Raw genomic sequence first — 20,612 nt, 5'->3', positions numbered from 1 at the left:
GTGATTCCCAGCACTTTGATGATAAATTCTGGTGATGGCTTTTACTGATGGAATTATTAGAAATGATGTGACTTGTTGAGCCACGCCACATTCGTCTTCCACAAGCTTCGTTTCTTGTGTAACTAACACTGGCACCTTTGCTGGAGCTCATAGCAAACATTTTTCTTTCACTTGATTGCTTTTAGCGATTGCTCATCTTTTTTTGTTTCCTAATAGTATGCTATGGGCCGTAGTAGAACTTGTTCACATAATGAAGCATACTTTTTCATGGTGGATTAGATAAGAGCATCCTATAATGTCACATGGCAGGAACGTTGCGAACTTGTTTGTTTAATATGAAAGAAGGTTGGCTATCAGCATTAGTCAAAATTTATTCTATCAGGTAGTGACAATTAGCTCGATAATGAAATGCTACAAACTTATTACCTTTGAGAGAACACTGCTCTTAGTTGTTGTGTAAAGAACAGAAGCAGCATCTAATTTTTGCAAAACTGCACAAACAGTAACTCACATGCAGAAAATCTTATTTGTTGATGGCATGCGAGATATTGTGAGATGAATGGCACTTCTGGAATTTTTTCTGATAAGCGAGCATGATTGATTGCTCTATCCATGAGAAGAATGAGGGCTGTGATGAGAGTATTCAACGAAGAGCATGCTATATAAAAATAAAAATTAAAGTATGGATGTTTGGCCATGGGAAGGGAAAGGAGGACAAAAAAATGTTGGCTTCTCTCATACACACCTTTAAATTAATTATTCTGCCTCTCCAGTGTGTAAATGTAGGTTGAAACTAATAGCCATATTCATCTTGTGGCACCACAAGTGATTACAGTATTACAGCAGTATGTGTCCGCTACAACAGGTGTCATGGATTCGACACACTGAAATCTTTGGGGGTCACTGTCGGTCTTTCTGAAAGGAATGGCTGTAATCAATGTTTATACCTCACTTCCTTTTGTATCTCTTGCAGTCGGTCGAAACTCGTGGCAGAAAGCCACTGAGCAGTCCTCGATACTGGGACATGCAAGCAGCTAAGGCCAATGCAGCAGCCAAAGCGAAGCCTGCAGCCAAAGCAGAGTCTTTAGACGGAGACGGGCCTTCTACTAGGGCTGCAGTTTCAAAACGAAGATTGCTGTGCAGTAGTTTAGACACAGAAGAGCAAATTGCCAAGGCCAAACCAACAGCCAAGTCTGCAACCAAAGCCAAACCTGCAGACAAAGTCGAGCTGGCAGGCGAAGCCAAGCCCGAAGACAGAGCTGAGCCTTCTACTAGTTCTTTAGTTTCGAAACGAAGACGGCTGGGCAGTAGTCTAAGCACGGACAAGCAAGTAGCCAATGCCAAACCCGCTGACAAAGCCTTGCCTGGAAAAGGAGCTGAGCTTTTCGCTCGTGCTGCAGTTTTGAAACGAAGACGGCTGGGCAGTAGTCTAAGCATGGACAAGCAAGTAGCCAATGCCAAGCCCGCTGACAAAGCCTTGCCTGCAAAAGGAGCTGAGCTTTTCACTCGTGCTGCAGTTTTGAAACGAAGACTACTGTGCAGTAGTCTAAACATGGACGAGCAAGTTTCCAAGGCCATGCCAGTGGCCAAAGCCAAACCTGCAGACAAAGCTGAGCCCACTGACTGGGCTGAGCCTTCCACTAGTGATGGAGTTTTGAAACGAAGACTGCTGGGCAGAAAAGTGCTGTGCAGTAGTATAAACATGGACATGCAATCTGCCAAGGCTGAACCTGCAGATGGAGGTGAGCCTTCCTCTAGTGCTGCAGTTCTGAAACGACTGCTTGGCAGGAGCCCAAACATAGACAAGCAAGTAGCCAAGGCCCAGCCAATGGCCAAGGTCAAGTTTGCAGGCAAAGCCTTGCCCACACATGAAGCAGAGCCTGCAGATGAAGCAGAGACCACACACACAGAGCCTGCAAACAAAGCAGAGCTCGCAGATGGAGACAAGCCCATGGACGAGGCTGAGCCTACGAGTGACGCAGAGCTTGCAGATGAATCTGAGCCCACAGACGGAGCCTTACCCACACCCAAAGCCGAGGGGACAGATGAAGCAGAGCTCGTAGATGAAGCTGAGCCCACAGGTGGAGCCTTGTCCACTCATGATGCAGACAAAGCAGAGCTCGTAAATGAAGCTGAGCCCACAGATGGAGCCAAGCATGCAGACAAAGCCTTACCCATGCATGAAGCAGGGCCCACAGATGGAGCAGAGTTCACAGATGGTGCCTTGTCCACACACGAAGCAGAGCCCGAAAACGGAGCCTTATCCACACACGATGCAGAGCCCGCAGATGAAGCAGAGCCCACTGACAGAGCTGAGCAGGCACACAAAGCCTTGCCCGCACACAAAGCAGAGCTCGTAGACGTTGAGTTCACAAACAATACCGAGCCCACAGGCAGAGCAGAGTCCACAGGTGGAACAGAGCTCGCAGATGAAGCTGAGCCCACTGACAGAGCTTTGCCCACACACGAAGCAGATCTTGCAGAAGCTGGGTCCACAGATGGAGCCTTGCCCGCAGATGAAGTTGAGCCCACAGACAGAGGCTTGCCGTCACGTGAAGCAGAGCCCGCAGATGAAGCAGAGTCCATAGAAGAAGCCTGGCCCACAGATGAAGCCAAGCCTGCAGACGGAGCCTTGCCCACACATGAAGCAGAGCTCGTAGATGAAGCTGAGCAAGCAGATGGAGTAGAGAAGGTGATTTATGGACTGTGCCTTGTATGTACAGCCTCATCCACTTCTAGCTAGAACATGGTCACTGCTTTCAAAGCTTCATTGCGCCTTACGTGGCCATGCAATAAAGCTAATAGGCAGGCCATTCGAAGCACCACCGCAGGGACCTTCAGTGTTTGTGTCGCTTTGCTTCGATATGAGCCCACGCTGGAGGCAATGTCACTTAAAGCTGTGCCCCTGTTATAGCTAGAAGTGGACGACCCTGTACATTCCTATTCTACATAAGATGTGGATATAGAGTACAGTTCTATAATGCAGCCAACTGCAATATTTGAATTGTGGCTACTCGTTTTCCATGTGCCATCAAATATCATGTCTACATTTCCTGTTGGGTTCAGGAAGTTGTATAAGTCCTGCATCACTTTGACACTTGCTGCTTCTGTAGCAGTAGCTTGTGTTTTGTGGTGAAGTTCTCGGTGGGAGAGGTTCATTGTTGCACAAAAATCCGCTAGAGCAGCCACTCCCTTCCTTATACTTTGTATGCCTTTCATCGCCCGCAGATTTACTTCAAAGGGTGTGATGCTAGATTTCCCGGGCACTCGCGGCGACGAAAAGGGCCGCTCGGCGAAATCACAATTCGAACATGTGAGCACTAACTTCACAGTTAAGCCATACTCTCTTCCGCTGCATTTCGCGAGTTGAACACTGGCCATCCCACACTTGCTGCAGCTTGTGGATGCAAACAGCTTCTTCAGTATGCTCATATCAACGATTACGTACTTAGCGCCGCGATCGTTGTCTACACTTACTGTGCTGACGTTCATCAGCTCGAACTTGCAGAAAGTCGCGGACTTCTTTGCCAATGACTTCTTGGCGTTATCTGTATATTTTTCGCGTTCCGCGCAGTCCGCCTCCGTGCAAAACAGTGTCCAAACGTTGAGCGTGGGAACCCTGTTTAGCCGCGTCCGCCGGCGCTGAAGCGACGTGTGAAAACGCCGAAGTCGTCGTTAGGCTTAGCTCAGCTGGCTGGGCCGCTTCCGACGACACGGAATTCGAAGCGACTCGCAGAGCATCAAAAGTCGATATTTTCGACGGGCTAAGTCCAGGCGCATCCACTGCCACCGCAGACACTTGTGGTAACACAGAAGTTGACGTCGATCAGCATGGTCCAGCCACGACGTCCACCAACGAAGCTGACATCGATGGTGCCGGTCCAGTCGCGTCCATCGGCAAAACTGTGGTTGACAAGTTTAATCCAGCCGCATCCGCCAACGGCCCTGCAGCTTGCGGCAACACCGAAGCTGTAGTTCTCATTGTGGCAGTCTTATTCAACGCGCGTCTCTATATGCCGACTGCTTTTCGTGTGCTTGCTTTCAAGCGCGCGTCCCGCACCACCGAGACACGCCGAACAGACACCAGGCAGACAAATACGCACGAAAACAAAAACTTCGAAGCTAAGAGGAGCGAGGTGATAGTAAAAATATTTACAGGAACGATGAGAAAAAAGGCAGAACGAGAAATGCTAGGAAACAAAGAGGAGCGCAAAAAATGACGTGTCAGTGGGCGAAAGCAGACGACGAAGAGTGTAACGCGGTCGCGGGAGGCGAGGCATGCGTCACGGCCAATCGGAGGGCTGCGCCTCGGAGAGCGCTCGCTTTACCCAATCAGCGGCTGTCTCGCGACGATTCACCTCTTGCGGACGGATGCAGAAAGCTCCGCTGTACCAAAACCTACAGCATGTTGAGAGATTCCAGGAGAGAGAGCGGGAAACGAGCTTTCAAACGAGACCAAGATGGCGCCTATCGGTTCGTGCTGCGCGGAGCTACGGCGACTTTAAAATGGTGCAAATTTTTGCGTTCGGTTTCGGCTCATCGACGCTTCTGAATTGCAGTTTTTATAATATAATACTTTGAGTAGGAATTGAGCTATAATATTTTGTAGAGGCATAGTTGGGACATTGAAGACTTCAAAACAGCAATTTTTGAAAATTGCCATTTTTGACCATTTTTCGCGATTTTAAGATCCGCGTCCCCTTTAAACTTTATGTGGAGTGGGGCTTTAATGTACAAACTGTGAAGTATTTACAATCATAGACAAGCACAATGCTAAGCTTCAGGGAGACTAGTTTGGCATTCTAACAGTTTGTGAACTACCTTACTGAAGATCCGGTGCCCAAATATTTTCACCTCCTCCCAGCGTCGACTAGGAATGCCCGACAGCCTTTGTGAAGAAACTGTGATGATTTTTGTTAGTACATTTTTACAAACTAGTCTTTCAGTGCCTAGAATGCAGTACTATCGTAGCATAGATTCACAGTATACAATAATCATCACTGGAAAAGACAGTAGACTACAGTAGAACCTCGTGCATACGTTTTTCACTGGTCTGAGAAAAAATAGTAACAGCCGGGAAAACGCAAAAGTGTTCAAACAATTTATTTCCGCAAAGTGACGTTAGGATTTAAAAAAGATAAAGAATAGTGGACTGCTGTTTCTTTCGCTTGCTAGAAAACACCAGGCGCTTCTGAATAGCCTGGAAAGCCGCATTGCCGTCCGCGTCGCTTTGAGGTGCAACGTGACCGCTTCAAAGCTCGGATCTGACAAATCCTCGGAATCGTGTGGCTCGAGCTCGTCATCACAATCTGCGGCTTCAATTGCGACCAAGCTCGCAACAATATCACCGATACTGTGGCACTCCGATGTCATGACGGCAGCATCCACTGCGACATAGTCATCGTATGTGAGTCCCGTGGCACCCAGCGCATCCATGGCCTCAGTGAGCTCTTGATTGCAAGAGGCTGCTTCTGACTCCCCAGCATCTGTGCCAGGAAATTCCCCTTCGCCGTCCGTGCGAAAGCCACACTGCGCGAAGCAGTGCTGCGCAGTTGATGCGGCCACTGCAGCCCACGCTGAAGCGACATAGTGCATAGCGTCAAGCACCGAAATGGTTCTAGGCTGCTGTCCACGATCAATACGTGCAAGACAGCGCTTCACAACACACTTCCGGTAGGAACGCTTCGGGTTCTTTATGACGCCGGCATCCAGCGGCTGCAGATGGCTTGTAGTGTTCGGTGGGAAGAAAACAAGCTTGACGTTCTGTAGAAGCTGCGGGTCTCTTGGGTGGGCAGCACAATTGTCTAGAAAAAGGACACTCCTGCACTGGGATCCCATTTTGTTGTCGAAGTAGCGAAGAAATCTTCGAACAACGAACACGTCATCCACGCACGACTGTTACTTCTGTAGTGACATGGCAGCAGGCGAGTGTTCTTCAAGCACCACAGGTTCCGATATTTGCCGATTACCCAAGGCTTTAACTTATCGGAACCATCCATGTTGCAGCAAAGGAGCACTGTCAATCGCTCTTTGCTGTTTTTGCCTCCGTGACACGTTTCTCCTTTCAGGCTTAGGGACTTCGACGGCTGCACCCAAAAAAAAAGGCCCGTTTCATCGGTGTTGTAGATGTCACAAGGCGCATAGCCCTCGATTAGTATAGCAGATAGTTTGGCCTTCCAATCGTCGACTGTTGCCAAGTTCACACTTGCTGATTCACCGCTTACTTTCTTGTACGCGATGGCATGCCTCTTCCGGAAACGGTCGATCCAGCCATTAGATGCCGCAAAGTCCGTGATGCCCAGTCTGTCGGCGATGTCCACTGCCTTCTTGCGCAAAATGCTGCCATCAAAGTTGACGCCGGCAGCGCGAGCTTGCTTGAACCAGGTCAAAAGAGCCTCGTCGAGGTTTCCATACATGGCCCCACGAACCTGCTTAGTTTTCGGGCCGAAAAGCGCTGCATTGCCTTCAATCTCTGCACGCTTTGAGATGATGCTGTTAAGTGTCGATGGTTGCAGACCAAGGTCTTTGGCAGTATCAATTCTTTTCTGCGCTGGCTGCCTGTTGACAGCGTTGAGTGCGTCCAGCTTTTCTGGAGGGAAAGCGCCTTCCGCTTGCGCGGCGCGATCGCAAAAAGGTCGGATCACGGTCGTTGGATACAAAGGACAAGGGTTAGTTCGACTGGTTCACGACCGGCTTTGTCATGGACTGGTTCGATGGATGGGTGGATGAAGCTGAACCCTTTGAATTGGCGGTGGCGGTGCACGCCACCTAGCCGACATTCACGAGGCAGATGGCCATCTAGTGCTGGCCTCTCCAACTCGTGTGCGGCTTCTTGAAGTTAGTTCCATAGCCAAGCCTAGCCAAGACTCTTCAAAAGTCAAAATGATGGTCGGCGCGCGTTGCCTGAGGCGGGTTCGTGGTGACCAGTTGCGACGTATCATGCGGGAACGTTTTCACAGCTACAACGTAACAACGAGGATCCCAATACATTGGATCTTATGGAGCAATGCTGGGACCTGATGAAAGCGACGTAACAGCTGGGAAAACGCAGCAGTGAGGAACGTAACAATGGGGTTCTACTGTATTTTAGATGGTGTTCAGGTGAGTTGTGTTGCCCACCTACCATTCACGTGCTCCATAATTGAATTTAATTTGCCAGCTTCATAGGCACAAAGCACCTAGTGATAGGAAACTGGAGGATGAGACTCAGACAACTCAGTGTGTATTACAAAATTTTCTTTTGGCATTCAAGTAATCATGGCTAGAATACTGACAGGCTTACTTTTAAGATTCGTGTAAGCAATGGATAAATGTTTGATGAGAATTTTGCATGAAATGTGTTTGCACAGACTGCAGATGCATAGTTTGTAAAAATTTACAAAGCATCAAATTTTATTTCTTAGTCATGCAAAACAGCACCATGCTACCTCCAAGCTCTAAACTTCTACAATGTAAAGAGCACTATTTTCCTCAAATTATAAGGTGTTATAGTCTTTGGGGGTGTTATTTGGCATACAATAAGTGGCTGAGATGCAAGCCTTGTTTTCTGGTAAAGATGGTATATGCGATTATTGCAGTGATGCATTCCTTTTGATATCGGAGTCAAGAGAATGTTCAGTGTCATTGACTCGACTGTTTTCCTGTCGCCCTCTGCGCCGCATGTTCCACACACCGGCATCCGCCGGTCCTCTTCAGCGCTATAGGTTGATGTGGACGGCAGGCCTTTTCAGCTGCATTGTTAAAAAACACAATTTGAACAATGAAAAATACTAGCAGTAAATGAAATGAGCCCTATGGTTCATAGAAATTGTATAAACATAAAAATATGAAGAAAGCCTCTGCAAACTGAGTACAAATGAAATAACTTCACAAAGGAGTCTGCAACTAAAATGGGAGAAAAAATTGCTCAATTACTTTGCCAAAGATATGTAACATCTTAAGAAACATGTTTAAAACAACAGATTAAAATAACAGTCATATGCGGTTCCACAGTCCAGTAAAAAGGTCTACCACATTAAAGGAAGGACAAGTAGCTCTTATGCCATGCTTGAGTTAGCACCGAAAATGCGTAGAAGCATATTCTTCCTCAAGCAGAACTTTTTTCTCTCCTAAAATATCTTCCTAGTGGTGCTTGCAGCCTATAGAGAACAGGTTATATATCATGTAACCAGAAAAGTTCCAAACTCAGAAGCTGAAGCCATCAAAAAAAAAAAAAACTTGCCACCCATCCTTACCCTGCGGTGCCATTCTCCCTTAACCTGAAACCATTCCAGTGGCAAAGTAATGGGTGAGATACCATGTAACATTTTATGGACCGAATGATTTAGGCACACCGATTTAGGCATCCGAATGAGAAAGGCACACGCATCCAGGGCGTGTGCCTTGCAACAACTGGCAACTGCTGTGTAGAGTGCACAGTAGGGGAACCAAAGGTGCCATAATAATTTGATTTTCACTTGTTGAATCACTTTACTGGTTCAAGCATCAAAGGAGCAAGACGGAATTGAAGGTGACGAACCATGTAGGCCAACAGAAAGCAGTTTTATGGTTTACTTTCCTGTCAGCCCTTTTAACAACTTTCTTTGCAACTTTTTTTTTAAACCCTGTAACTGGGTTGGAATTACATCGTCGACAGGTAGACAAGCTAGGCGGGCTGAGCAGCGTGTGAATAAGACACAATACGGAATTTATACTGACGAACTTCTCGATCACAGACTGCCTGAGGGAGCGAAAATTCCCGAGGGCCTCGCTAGAGAACTAGTTTATAATATCCGGTAGCATAGGTGTAAATACACACGCGAAAGAGGCGACGCAGCATGCAAGCTTTTCGAAGGCATCACTTATCACGCTCGCACTCGAGGAAAACAAATGCACCCGTTCACGCCACACAGACAGTCGACGTAGCGACATAACACAAAAACTCAAGACACCTGCGTGCTGAAATTGACACCTAGCAATGCAAGCGGCACCATCAATCACAAAAGAATTGTGCTAGTTCAGTGAAATACACTGTTAATTTAAACTGCACTATTGTGCACAAGCCAGATCTCATCAAAAACCACAATCTTTAAAATAATCATGATGACCCTTCTCGTAACTAATAGCTTCATATTATTCTTGGAAATGAAAACATACTGCTCACTGAGGAAAAAAAAAGTTATACTCTATCAAACAGCGGCAACAAGCTCGACGACTGGAGGCTCGTAAGATGAGCTTGGGGCCTTTCCATTCATGCTGAATAATTGCGAAATCATTAATGTCCTTGCCTGTAATAATACGTAAACACAGTGCAGTGCCAAAGTGCTTCCGTAGAAGCATTGGCGACGCAGTAACACGTCGCTTTTATCCATGGTAAATTTCATAAACACATTTGCCAGCTGATCACTATTTCTTGAGGATCTCCAGCGACGCCAGCGCCTGAACTTCGGTCTGATAGTCCCTGGGGCACTTGGGGCATGTCAGAATGATGCCTGAACCGTCACAAACGTGACCACTCTTCACAAAACCCCAAATTTTGTCAGAAGCAAGGAACAGCAATACATTTTAAAGGGACGAGTCGCATGCAGACCTCGATACTGCTGCCATCTTGCCTAGTGTGGCCAGACTTTGCAGCCCTTCCTGTTGTTCATTCGAGTTGTGAATAGTAGGCGTTCTTCTCACTTCACTTTGTGTTTTATCATCCTGAAACTTGTTGGGTTCTGGAAAATTTCCTCTAACCTGGCACTAGCCAAGAGACAGTCGGCACCTCGAGTTATATCAAGGTCAACCGCCGTGACATGTTCGTTACATGAAGTTTTCAAATATATTCACTTCAATGGGTGCAGCGTTGGGGAATTGAAGAATTCGTAATATCGAGCAATTTGCTACATGGAGGCTCGTTACATAGAGGTTTAACTGTATGTGCCTTATTCGGCCTCCTAACCTCACTAAACCCTATGATATCATATTTCATACCCTCTAGTTCCCCTAACAGCATTGCTAAACTAGCCTCACTAGCTAGGGTTCTAGCATTTAATGCTGCCAGGGTCAGTTTCCAATAATGGCCTGTCCAGCGGAGCCAGAAATTCTTAGCACCAGTGGTGGCGTGAAGATTATGCGAGGAAAAATAGGGTTCCTAATGTTTTAGGTAGCCATTTCTGCTGAAGCTAAACGTATGGGCCAACATAGCATTGACAATTGCATTAAAGCTCTAAAGCAGTTTTTTTTTAAATTTAGCGTGCCTGTGTGAACAAAGGATGCGGTTTTGAAAATGCATGTCACCACACCGTATTTTTGCATCAGAAAAGGCTTTAAATTCATTCAGTGGAAAATATATTTTCTCTTTCGTTTCAGACCGCGTACCTAGACATCTTTGCGGTGCGAATCTTATAGAAAAAATGCACACCGAAAAACCATTTTCTCAAAAAGAGATGCGCAGCGCGGAGGGCACAGCCAGTGCCATCTAGTGGCACAGCTGGCAAGGTTGCGGGGCAGCGAAAATGTGACACGAACGAAAACGACATAAAAACATACTAATGCACTGAATCCGATCCTTTCTCCCTAAAAATGGTGCTCCTTATGAAGTTGATGGCAAATTAAGATGCATTAAGCTTGCAGACAAAATAACTATTATTTGCTTTCGTCAAGAGCAGGCACTAGTTTTCATCTCGGATGCGGAGAGCGCAAACAAAAGCTGTAGCTTTGGCAGTGTTGCACTTGATGTATGAAATGGAGTATACCAAGAGTAGATCATCCTCCACTTGTGCTTATCTGTGCTTTTCTCAGGCTTTCAAAAAGCTCACTCCAGCTAGAGTACTTAATGAAAACTGTGTCAAACAGTGCCTGTAAGCTTTTTCTGCAAAGTTCTTACGCCATATTGTCTTGTCTCTTTGTAGATGCCGCTAGTGTGTTCTGCGTGTGACATGTCCTTTACAAGCAAGGAGGCCATTAAAGAGCACATTCTCAAGATCCACTACAACCTGGTAAGTAGTGGCTTTCCCGATGCCATTGGCTGAGGTGTCAAGGCTGCACCAGCAACACACTAAAATACTGCGATGTGTTTAAAGAGTAAAAGTTCGCTGATTCGAACTTCACAGAACCGGGAAAAGTTTGAATTACCGAATGGCCTAAAAAAAAACAGACAAAAACAATTTGCATTATCATAAATTTACTGTATTTACTCATGTAACGAACCCACTCCCATAATGAACCGACCCACATCCAATTTGGGAGAAAAAAGAAAAAGGCATTAGTCATTAGTGCATTCGCGATCATGATCCGCAATGTATTTCTTGGCAGTGCGGCAAGATGCTGCACACCAATATTATGGTGTGTTTACCTTTTGACACTGGCTCTTTGGCAGAGTGCCAGTGCTTGTTGGTTGTGCAGGTCTCCTCAGTACTTTTCTTTTATCATGCCACTCTTGGGGTGACGCTGTCCACTGCCACTCAGTCATTGAACACGCAATGGCAGTAAATGCCTATTGTTGGCTGATGTTTGGGGGATGGCCAAATCTTGAAAAGAAAAAAAATATATATATTGCCACCTAGTGTCCCAATGTTCTTGCTGCGCCTGGAAGAGGACACTGAAGTTGGCTCATGCGCTGTGGTCGGAATGCTGCCTGCTCCTACAGCTTAGCCCTGTCGTTCATGTCTTGCCCTGGTGTCCGCGACATATTTTGGGGTCAGCGCAGGGTATCGATCCCAGTATATGTCCCGCACTCCTCCGCACGCCCAGGATTGAGGTCCTGTGCCAGTCGACACTTCTGTGCACCGCACTAGCTGGAGGAACCTAGGCTTACCACCTGAGCATGGACCGTTGGAATTCACCACCGTAGCCGCCCTCGACCTGTCATGCAAGCTCCAACTTATTACACGCTACAGAACCCACGACTGTCTAAGCCTTTCCATGACAGTCATAATGAAGACGTCGAAAGCTGGCTTGTCCAGTTTGAATGGGTCGCCTCGTTTAATCAGTGGGACAATGCCGCGAAGCTCAGGAACGTCTTTTTCAGCCTAGAAGATGGCACTCGTACTTGGTACGAGAATTGTGAAGGCACCCTAACATCCTGGCGCGAGTTCTGCTCCTGCATCCTGGACACCTACACCTGCCAGGACCGCCGAGAACAAGCTAAAGGGCTTCACACTCGCAAGCAGATGCCCAACGAGACTGTACCGAATCACTATGTTAGAAGTTAATAAAGTTATGACATGCATAAAGTAGGCTGTATCGCAATTCGTCTAGCGAGGAAAGCCTCGCTTTTGAGCAATTTTTTAAAACTATGTACGAGAAGGCGCGGCGTTAAGGAGCAACTGTTCGCTGGCCTCGTGCGCTAACCGCTGACCACGGTTGCAGAGTTTTTTATGGAGGCAATCGCAATAGAAAGGGTGCTCCAGCAGCGGTCTATGACCTACGACAGGCGGGTACTCGCCGCTTCGCTCACAGAGCCGCTTTCGGCCTTCGGGGCTACTCCAGATCTTTTCCGCGACATCATCCGCTCCATTTTGCGAGAACTTCAGACTCTTTTTCGGTGCTCCCCAGCCGACGGTCGGCTCTGTCGCTAGTATTGTCCGAGAAAAGCTCCAGCAAGTATTTCGGCCTTCGGTACCATCTGCTAACCCGCCATCCTTTCCCCGAGTCCTGTCGGCCAACGCATGTGGACATCTTGTGATGTCCTCCGACTGATTCCACACAATTACTGCCACCCGACCAAGGCTCACTGTATTCAGACCACCCTGAGCCGTACTTCGACAACCGCCGACCACCCCAGCGAAAGGTAGACCTGTGGCATGCCCCAAATCGGCAGCGCCTGTCTTCCACTGCGGAGAACCAGGTCACCTGTATAGGCAGTGCCCATATCGACAACTGGGACTGAAGGGCTTCTCTATCGACATGTGTCGCCCTCCATTAGGCCAACAACCCCAGGATATTGAGGACTACGTAGCCCAGCAGCGCATGGCGCCAACTTTTTGGCGACAGTCACGATCGATGTCTCCATGCCGACCATCCTCACAGCCCAGCTCCTGGATGGCGCAGCGACGGTTGCCTAGTCCGCGTCCGGAAAACTAAATACAGCGACCTCTGGGGGTGAGGCCGCTTCAAATCGACGTGATGAAGACCCCCCGACAACGCGACTTGACGGCCCCGATGACAGTTCGTACATATGAAGATAGACTCTTGCTGAATATACCCGTGGTCCTCGACGGCTATAAGGTTAGCGCATTGGTAGACACTGGTGCTGATTTTTCGATTTTAAGCGGGAAGCTAGCGGCGCTTCTAAAAAAAGTAATGACGCCATGGTCTGGCACTCAGATTCAAACCGCTGGCAGTCATGTCGTAACTCTGAGTGGTCAGTGCACGGCGAGAGTCCAAGTTCGCAACTCCACGTTTGTTGTCAGCTGCCTTGTGATACCTGACTGCTCCTGCGGCTGGTGTCGATTTTCTCCGAGAGTATGGGGCCATTATCGATCTCCGGAAGCATACTGTGACCTTTTCTATCAAGAAAGCTGATGATACCATCGCGAACTGCCAACGCAGCACCCCTCTTCGAATTTCTGCCGAGAGCATTTCTATTCCGCCACGTTTCAGTATTTTTGTGACTGTTAACTGTGGCGAACTACAGGACGGAGCGGCAGTCGCTGAAGACAACTAGTCCCTTTTGCTCGCCCACGGCATCACCTCAGCGAGGTGCCTCATCCATCTCCGTAACGGCCGATCTGAGCTCCTGGTGACTAACTTCACGAACGAACCCCGCCATCTTTTCTGCACTACCGCAATCGCATTTGCTGACTCCTTAGGTAACATTTCTGTTAGTTTTACTTCGGAGAAGTTGAAAATGTGCACCCATCTCTTGATCGTCTTGATACTAGTACAGATCTCTCGGAAACACAGCAGCGCGAACTGCGTTTTCCTCCTAGAATACAGTGCTTGTTTCGCGAACTCATTGAAAACTCGGCAGACGCCTCTTGTGAAGCACCGTATAATTACTCCCGACGATGCCCTCCCGATACGCCAGTAGCCGTACCGCATCTCAACGACGGAATGTGAAGCTATTCAGACACAGGTTCAGGAGATGCTTCGTGATGGTGTCATCCAACCCTCCAACAGTCCATGGTCATCCCCTGTCGTGCTGGTAAAGAAAAAAGATGGCACTCTTCGCTTCTGTGTTATCAAAAGTTGAACGACATCACTAAAAAAGACTTCTACCCGCAGCCCCGTATAAATGATTTGCTCAACAAGCTTCGTCGCGCCCACTACAGTCAAATCTCTATAAACGAATCCGACGGGACCGCAAAAAATAATTCGTGTTTTTGAAATATATTATTGTAATGAAAAATCTGAGACTATAAGCCAGTGGTCAAACCTACGTACGTACCTTGGCAGAGGGCAGTGGGCTTGTGTAGACAAGCAAAACCTAAAATTAAATTGTTGCACTAACTCTAAAGCTGATATATTTGAAGAAATCAATTATTTTCTTCTGCCGCGTGCAGCAAACACGACTGTGCACTACATTACACTACTACAGCACATACACCTTCCACTTTGCGGCACACCGCGTTGCATGCATGATTGCACCGAGCAATGGAAGTACGGACTTCGTTCATGTGCAAAAAAAGCAATAAAAACATAAGAATTCGATATGACCTCAACTTCAATACTTCCTGAAGTTTGAAAATCTTGTCTCGGTCATCCAAAATGATTTCGGCAGTTGATGGGGCAATGATACCTGTCTGTAGAGGCCGAATCGCTTTTGCCCTGCGTCGATTTATTGCAGTGAAAGCGGCTGCGTTCATATCTTCTTGGCACTTCGCTGCCGAATATCATCGCTCTTGCTCAAACTTCGCAATAAGTCAATTCGCGGCCTAAAAAAAATCTTCCAGCATGCTCGAACGCACAAACTACCGACCCGCGTACAACACACAAGAAAAAAACGCAGGCGGCTAGGCCTGCTGGCTGCTGCGTAATAAACCATAGCTTCGTAATGGCGCAGGGAGCTGGTACTAGATGTGCTGATGATGATAGCTACAGCCCATGGGCCATACACACAGAAACTGCGGTTTCTGTTTCACACGAGAGTTGCAAGCTGCAGCGCTGTTAATTTTAGCTGAATTCGTAATACTGATGTTCCAAAATTATAGAAAAAGAAATAAAATATGTGCGTTATTCTGAAATATACGCTATTTTGAAATTCGTAATTCTGAAATAGTTTTACATTGAAAACAGCAAATGTGCCGGGGATTCTTAAAGAATTTGTTAATTTGAAAAATTCGTTAATGTGGTGTTCGTAGTAACGAGATTTCACTGTACTTCTCCTTTGACTTGAAGAGTGGGTACTGGCAGATTGAGGTCGATGAGCGGGACCGCGAAAAAACAGCTTTTGTCACTCCAGATGGACTTTATGAGTTTAAAGTGCTGCCATTCGGGCTATGTTCAGCGCTGGCTACTTTTCAGCGCATGAGGGACACCGTTCTCGCCGGCCTCAAATTGCAAATTAGTTTATCTCGACGACGCCTTGTTCTCTGAAACCTTTGGAGAACACCTCGAACGCCTGCGCACAGTATTAGATGCCCTCCGGTTAGCTGATTTGACGCTTAAGCCCAAGAAGTGCCACTTTGGCTACAAAGAGATGAAGTTTCTCGATCATCTTGTGAGTGCCGCAGGCGTTAGGCCAGACCCCAACAAAACTGCCGCTGTCGCCAAGTTTCCCGTTCCTGCCACGAAGAGGAGTTTAAAACGTTTCCTGGGTTTGTGTGCGTACTACCGCCGCTTCATCGCCGACTTTTCCAAGATAGCCGCACCCCTCACCCGCCTCATGCGGGATGATACACAGTTCGTGTGGGCCGTCGAGCAACAAGAGGCTTTTGCGGAGCTATGCAGACGACTGCAAACTACCCCTGTTTTTGCGCACTTTGATGAAGACGCTGTCACCAAAGTCCACACTAACGCCAGCAAGATCGGCCTTGGCGCTGTACTCGTTCAACAAGCTGGTGTGGAAAGGGTCATTGCGTATGCCAGCCGCATGCTCTCCCGTGGTGAAACAAATTATTCCACTACGGAAAAGGAATGCCTCGCGGTTGTGTGGGCAACTATGAAAGTTAGGCCTTAACTCTATGGCCGCACGTTTAAAGTTGTTACTGACCACCATTCTTTGTGTTGGCCGGCCAATCTCCGCGACCCATCAGGGCGCCTAACACGATGGAGCCTTCGCCTCCAAGAATTTGATTACTTCATTGTGTATAAATTTGGTCAGAAGCACGAAGATGCTGACGCGCTCTCTACTGCACCCGTCGGATTAGTCGATAACATCACGGATGACAACTGAGGTTTTCTTGGACTAGTGAGTGCCTTAGACGTAATGACCCAACAGCGAGCTGACCCAGACCTTCGACCTGTCATTGACCACCTGGAGGGTTGCGCTGCTGACGTCGCCTGCCAGTTTGGAAGGAACCTGTCTGCATTCTGTCTTCGGAATGGCATTTTATTCAAGAAAAACTCCAGCACTGTTGATCGAGTGCAACTTCTCGTTGTGCCGGCCGACCTTCGCGCCGATATCCTTTTTTTGCTTGCCACGATGAGCCCACCTCCGGCCACTTGGGCTCTGCACACACACTCGCTTAAGTTCGTAAAGCCAATTATTGGCCTAAACTTTCTGACGCTGTCCATCGCTACATCTGAGGCTGCCGCGAGTGTCAATGTCGAAAGGTGCCTCCTCAAGCCCGCGGGTTTGCTCCAACCTATTATTCCACCTCTGACACCGTTTGACCAAGTCGGCATCGACCTTCTAACCTTCTGGGCCCATTTTTGCTGTCATCGATGGGTAACAAATGGATTATAGTCACGACCTACTATCTCATACGTTATGCGGAAACCAAGGGAGTGCAGCGGGTCATATCAGTTGATAGCTCGGTTCTTTATGCGGCAAATCGTGTTGTGTCATGGCGCACCGTCCCTAGTCGTCATTGATCAAGGCACCGCGTTTACGGCACAGCTCATGCACGACATACTCGAGCTCAGTCATACCAGCCACCGAAGAACTGCATATCACCCGCAGACGAATGGCCTCCCGGAGAGACTCAACAAAACCATCGCCGACATGATCGCAATGTACATAGACTCGCAGCACAAAAACAGGGATGAGATTCTCTCCTACATCGCATATGCCTACAACACTGCCACCCAAGAGACAATGCGTTTTACACCATTTCGCCTAGTCTTTGGACGTGACGTTCAGACGATGTTGGATGCCATGCTTCCGAGCTGCACAGATGATCATCCACTCACGCCAGACTCTGAGGAAGCACGTCATTTTGCCCGTATTCGCATTCAGCAACAGCAGGGCACGGATGCACGCCGCTACCTCAGTTATCGACACGTCGCATACCATCCTGGAGAGAAAGTTTGGGGGTGGACCCCGGTGCGTCGGCCCGGCTTGTGTGACAAACTGATTTCCCGATACTTCGGACCTTACGAAGTTCTGCGCCGTGTCACGAAAGTGGCATATGAAGTTCTTCCAGCAGGTAATGTGCAGCCTTCGCATCGGCAACCACGCTCCAAGGTCTTGCACATTGTCCACATGAAGCCCTATTTCACGTGGTAGTGCGCTATGCGCTTGTTTCGTTATCGCGTAGGACACCTTCTCTTCCTTCGTTATCTATTCTGTCCATGTGCTGATCTTTGTTTTCGCTTACATTGCCCATCGCTCGCGCTCCATTTGATTTCTTTTTTTAAGAGAGGGAGTAATGCCACCTGGTTTTCCTATGTTCTTGCTGTACCTGGAAGAAGAAGACACTGAAGTCTGCTCGTGCGCTGTGTTCGGAACGCGGCCTGGTCCTACAGCTTAGCCCTGTTCATGTCTTACCCTGTTGTCCGCGACAATATATATGTTTTCTTCCGCATAACTTGTAGCGCCCATCCGGCATCAGAGCCTTTAATGGGCATTATCTAAGATATTGCCAGCCATCCTTATTCATATTTCCAAATTAACAGGGCTCGATTAACGTGCATTTAATAGCAAATTTCGGAGGTTGCGTGGAAAAGAAAGCAGAGAGCCACCACCGGGGCCTGCCCTCTGTCGCCGCTCATGGCACCATTTGGGCTTTCCTACTCTTCCGTGGTATTAGCTGGTTTCATCTTCTGTCCCTGTTTCAGATATGCGCAGCTTCTAACTTGCCGCCCTATCGCAGAGGTATGTTTTTGGCCACATGCTGTGCACCAGTCTGCCCAGACGCAGCGACATGTTTGAATTATCCGTAGTGAAACCGACTTACATTAGAATTAGCATGCTTTTTTTTACGCATTTTTCTGGAGCTTTGCTGGACCAAGTATTGTCTGACTTAATGAGCTTTCGGTTTATACAGCTGTCACATGGGTATTTCTAAGACTGTCAGACCAGTGATCTGTCAGCTCAAAGGCCTTTGAGCACTTCTATGCACGGGTGGTTGCAGTGACGATTGAGTCAATTTTATATCAAGTCAAAGGACCTCTGTAATTGTGTTGAAATTTCAAAGGCTATGCTTGCAAAATTATTCCCAGTAGTCTTGGTGCCACAACATTTTGGTGTGAGATAATGAAACCTTTTTACAGCGATTGAGCTTGCAGTGCAGCAGCACAACTAGTTCAATACTGATTGAGGATCTCGAAAGCTCAAAAATCTTTCAAAGGCTTTTGAAAGGCTGAAGGGCCTTTAAAAATGCCTGCATGCATACCTGCCAACTCTCCCGAGTTCAGGAGTCTCCCGAATTTCGATTATATTTATTGTATGGATGCGACTTTAGATCTCCCAAAAAGTGGCCATCACAGCTCAGTGTTTTCTTTGCTAACTTTTAATTTTTTTTTCACACTATAGCTATAATTTTATAAATTACCGTAATATAACTATACCGGAATGCAGCACAGCAGCAGACATTGATTCGAGGTAGCAGCTGCCGGCAACACCACGAAAGCAAGGAACCGACGGGCGCTGCCATATTGGATTTTCTGAATTGCCTCTCCTCAGGCTGGCTAGCGCATTTAGCAAGCCAGTTGTTATATGATCATGTGCTAGGCTTCAGTTGGCTTTCACAGGTTGTCGAGTGAAGTGCGGAACGCCAAACTACTCTGTTTCCTGAAGTTGGAACGATTGATGGCGCTTTCGAAAGCGAAGTACTTGCAAGTATTTAGTAAATTGTACACAACTGAGTTTCCGTGCTCTGACAGTTTGCAAAAAGATGACAAGTATGGATTCTGTACCATGTGCACCTGTCCTGTGAGCATTTCGAACGGTGGCAAGAACGACATCCCAAGATACACATCGCTTCACAAAATCGTAACAACTATGCTTGTGCTGCAGAAAATTAACTAGTGGGCCTTTTATAATGTCTGCAGCCTCAGTAGTTTCTGAATTGCTAAACTACAGAAAAAAAAAGACCCCCTGCTGCGGCAATCTCGAATTTTCATGTTGCTAGGTTGGCAGGTATGTTTTACAGTGATGTTATCTACAAAGGTATTGACACCAGCTGCCTTTATGTCATGTCATTGCATCACCAACTTGCTTGGTTTGTAACTGCTTTAGCTTCCATGATTTAAGAGAAGTGTTCTTGATGAAACGTTTCTATTGCAAAAGTCAATTATGATGTTTTGGGGATGTGCTGTTTTTGCCCTCAGATCCTAAATGTCATTTAATTTCACCGAAAGCAAGCTTTTATGAAGTATTTTAACCAGTATGGAATATTTTTCTGTGAAATTTCATGCATCGCTTGCTGGAAACTACCTAGAATGCATACTACTGGTTTCTCCTGATGTCAGGGGTTATAGTGTTAATGATCATTCTGTCTTTTATAGAAATGCTCCTGCAGACCTTTGAAGTTTGGCACTAAAAAACTTAGTAGAACTGAACCTTTCAAGATGTAGCCTTTACTGTTATGCAGTGAAACCTTATTAATTTGTATTCTGTTAGTTCAAAATTTCTGGACAATTTTGATTTTCGTTGTGATCTTCATGAAAGATCCTGCCGAATCACTGCACCAGACCGAGCTTTAGAAGGAAACTGTTGGGTGCAAGAAGAGGTCTTGCATGGGTGCACTTGATGGCAATGCTGAACATGCTGTGCTTATTTTCTATTTATCACTATCATTAACGTGTGCATATATATGTTTTTGCAGGCAAGGGTAAACGATAAGCGGCCCCTCACCCCAAAAGAGATGCGGTCAGCTCTGCGGCTGGCTAGCTTTGCATTGGACATCTTCACTTGCCGGGAGCCAGGGTGTAATGTGTCATATTTGGCGTTCATGTCTTTCTACACACACATCCAGCATTGCGGCCCACTTGCCAGCCTATTCTCTAAGGGCAAGAAGCCTGTCAAGGTAGGGGCACCTCAATTCTGGAACTGAAATTTCTCCCTTGGGCAGTAATTGCAGTGAGGAATAAGTGCAGAAGTTTTTCAGAACTGGCATATATTTTTAGAAAAACGTAGCTTTTGCTGAAGCATGGACATGCAAATGGACATTGGGCATTGCAGTCGAAGCTTGCAACAAATTCTTTCCTCACTTGTGCAGTTAGGCTTATAGGATTACCTACTACCATGCAGACTTAAGACATTGTGGCTAGCGTTTAGTTTTCTTTCATTGTGGCCAACGTGCTCATCTCGCATGTGGGGA

At 47.1% G+C, this 20,612-nt stretch overlaps 1 protein-coding gene across 3 annotated transcripts in view; it reads left to right on the top strand.

Moving 5' to 3' along the window:
• The window catches only part of LOC146183562 (uncharacterized), a 196,957-nt gene that overhangs the window by 47,965 nt on the left and 128,380 nt on the right, over positions 1-20,612 (top strand). For 2 of the 3 annotated variants that reach the window (XM_084609148.1, XM_084609146.1), the window contains exons 4-6: positions 974-2,692; positions 10,875-10,961; positions 20,118-20,318. In XM_084609148.1, the coding sequence (XP_084465274.1) occupies positions 974-2,692; positions 10,875-10,961; positions 20,118-20,318 (2,007 nt within the window). The remainder of the gene's footprint in view (positions 1-973; positions 2,693-10,874; positions 10,962-20,117; positions 20,319-20,612) is intronic. The other variant, XM_084609149.1, reaches the window with a different exon arrangement.

Source organism: Amblyomma maculatum, chromosome 7 (assembly GCF_055883805.1).
Source record: "Amblyomma maculatum isolate TAMU_Amacu chromosome 7, ASM5588380v1, whole genome shotgun sequence".
NCBI lineage: Eukaryota > Metazoa > Arthropoda > Arachnida > Ixodida > Ixodidae > Amblyomma > Amblyomma maculatum.
Note: the sequence above shows the minus strand (reverse complement) of the source record. Positions and strands in the feature narration are given on the sequence as shown.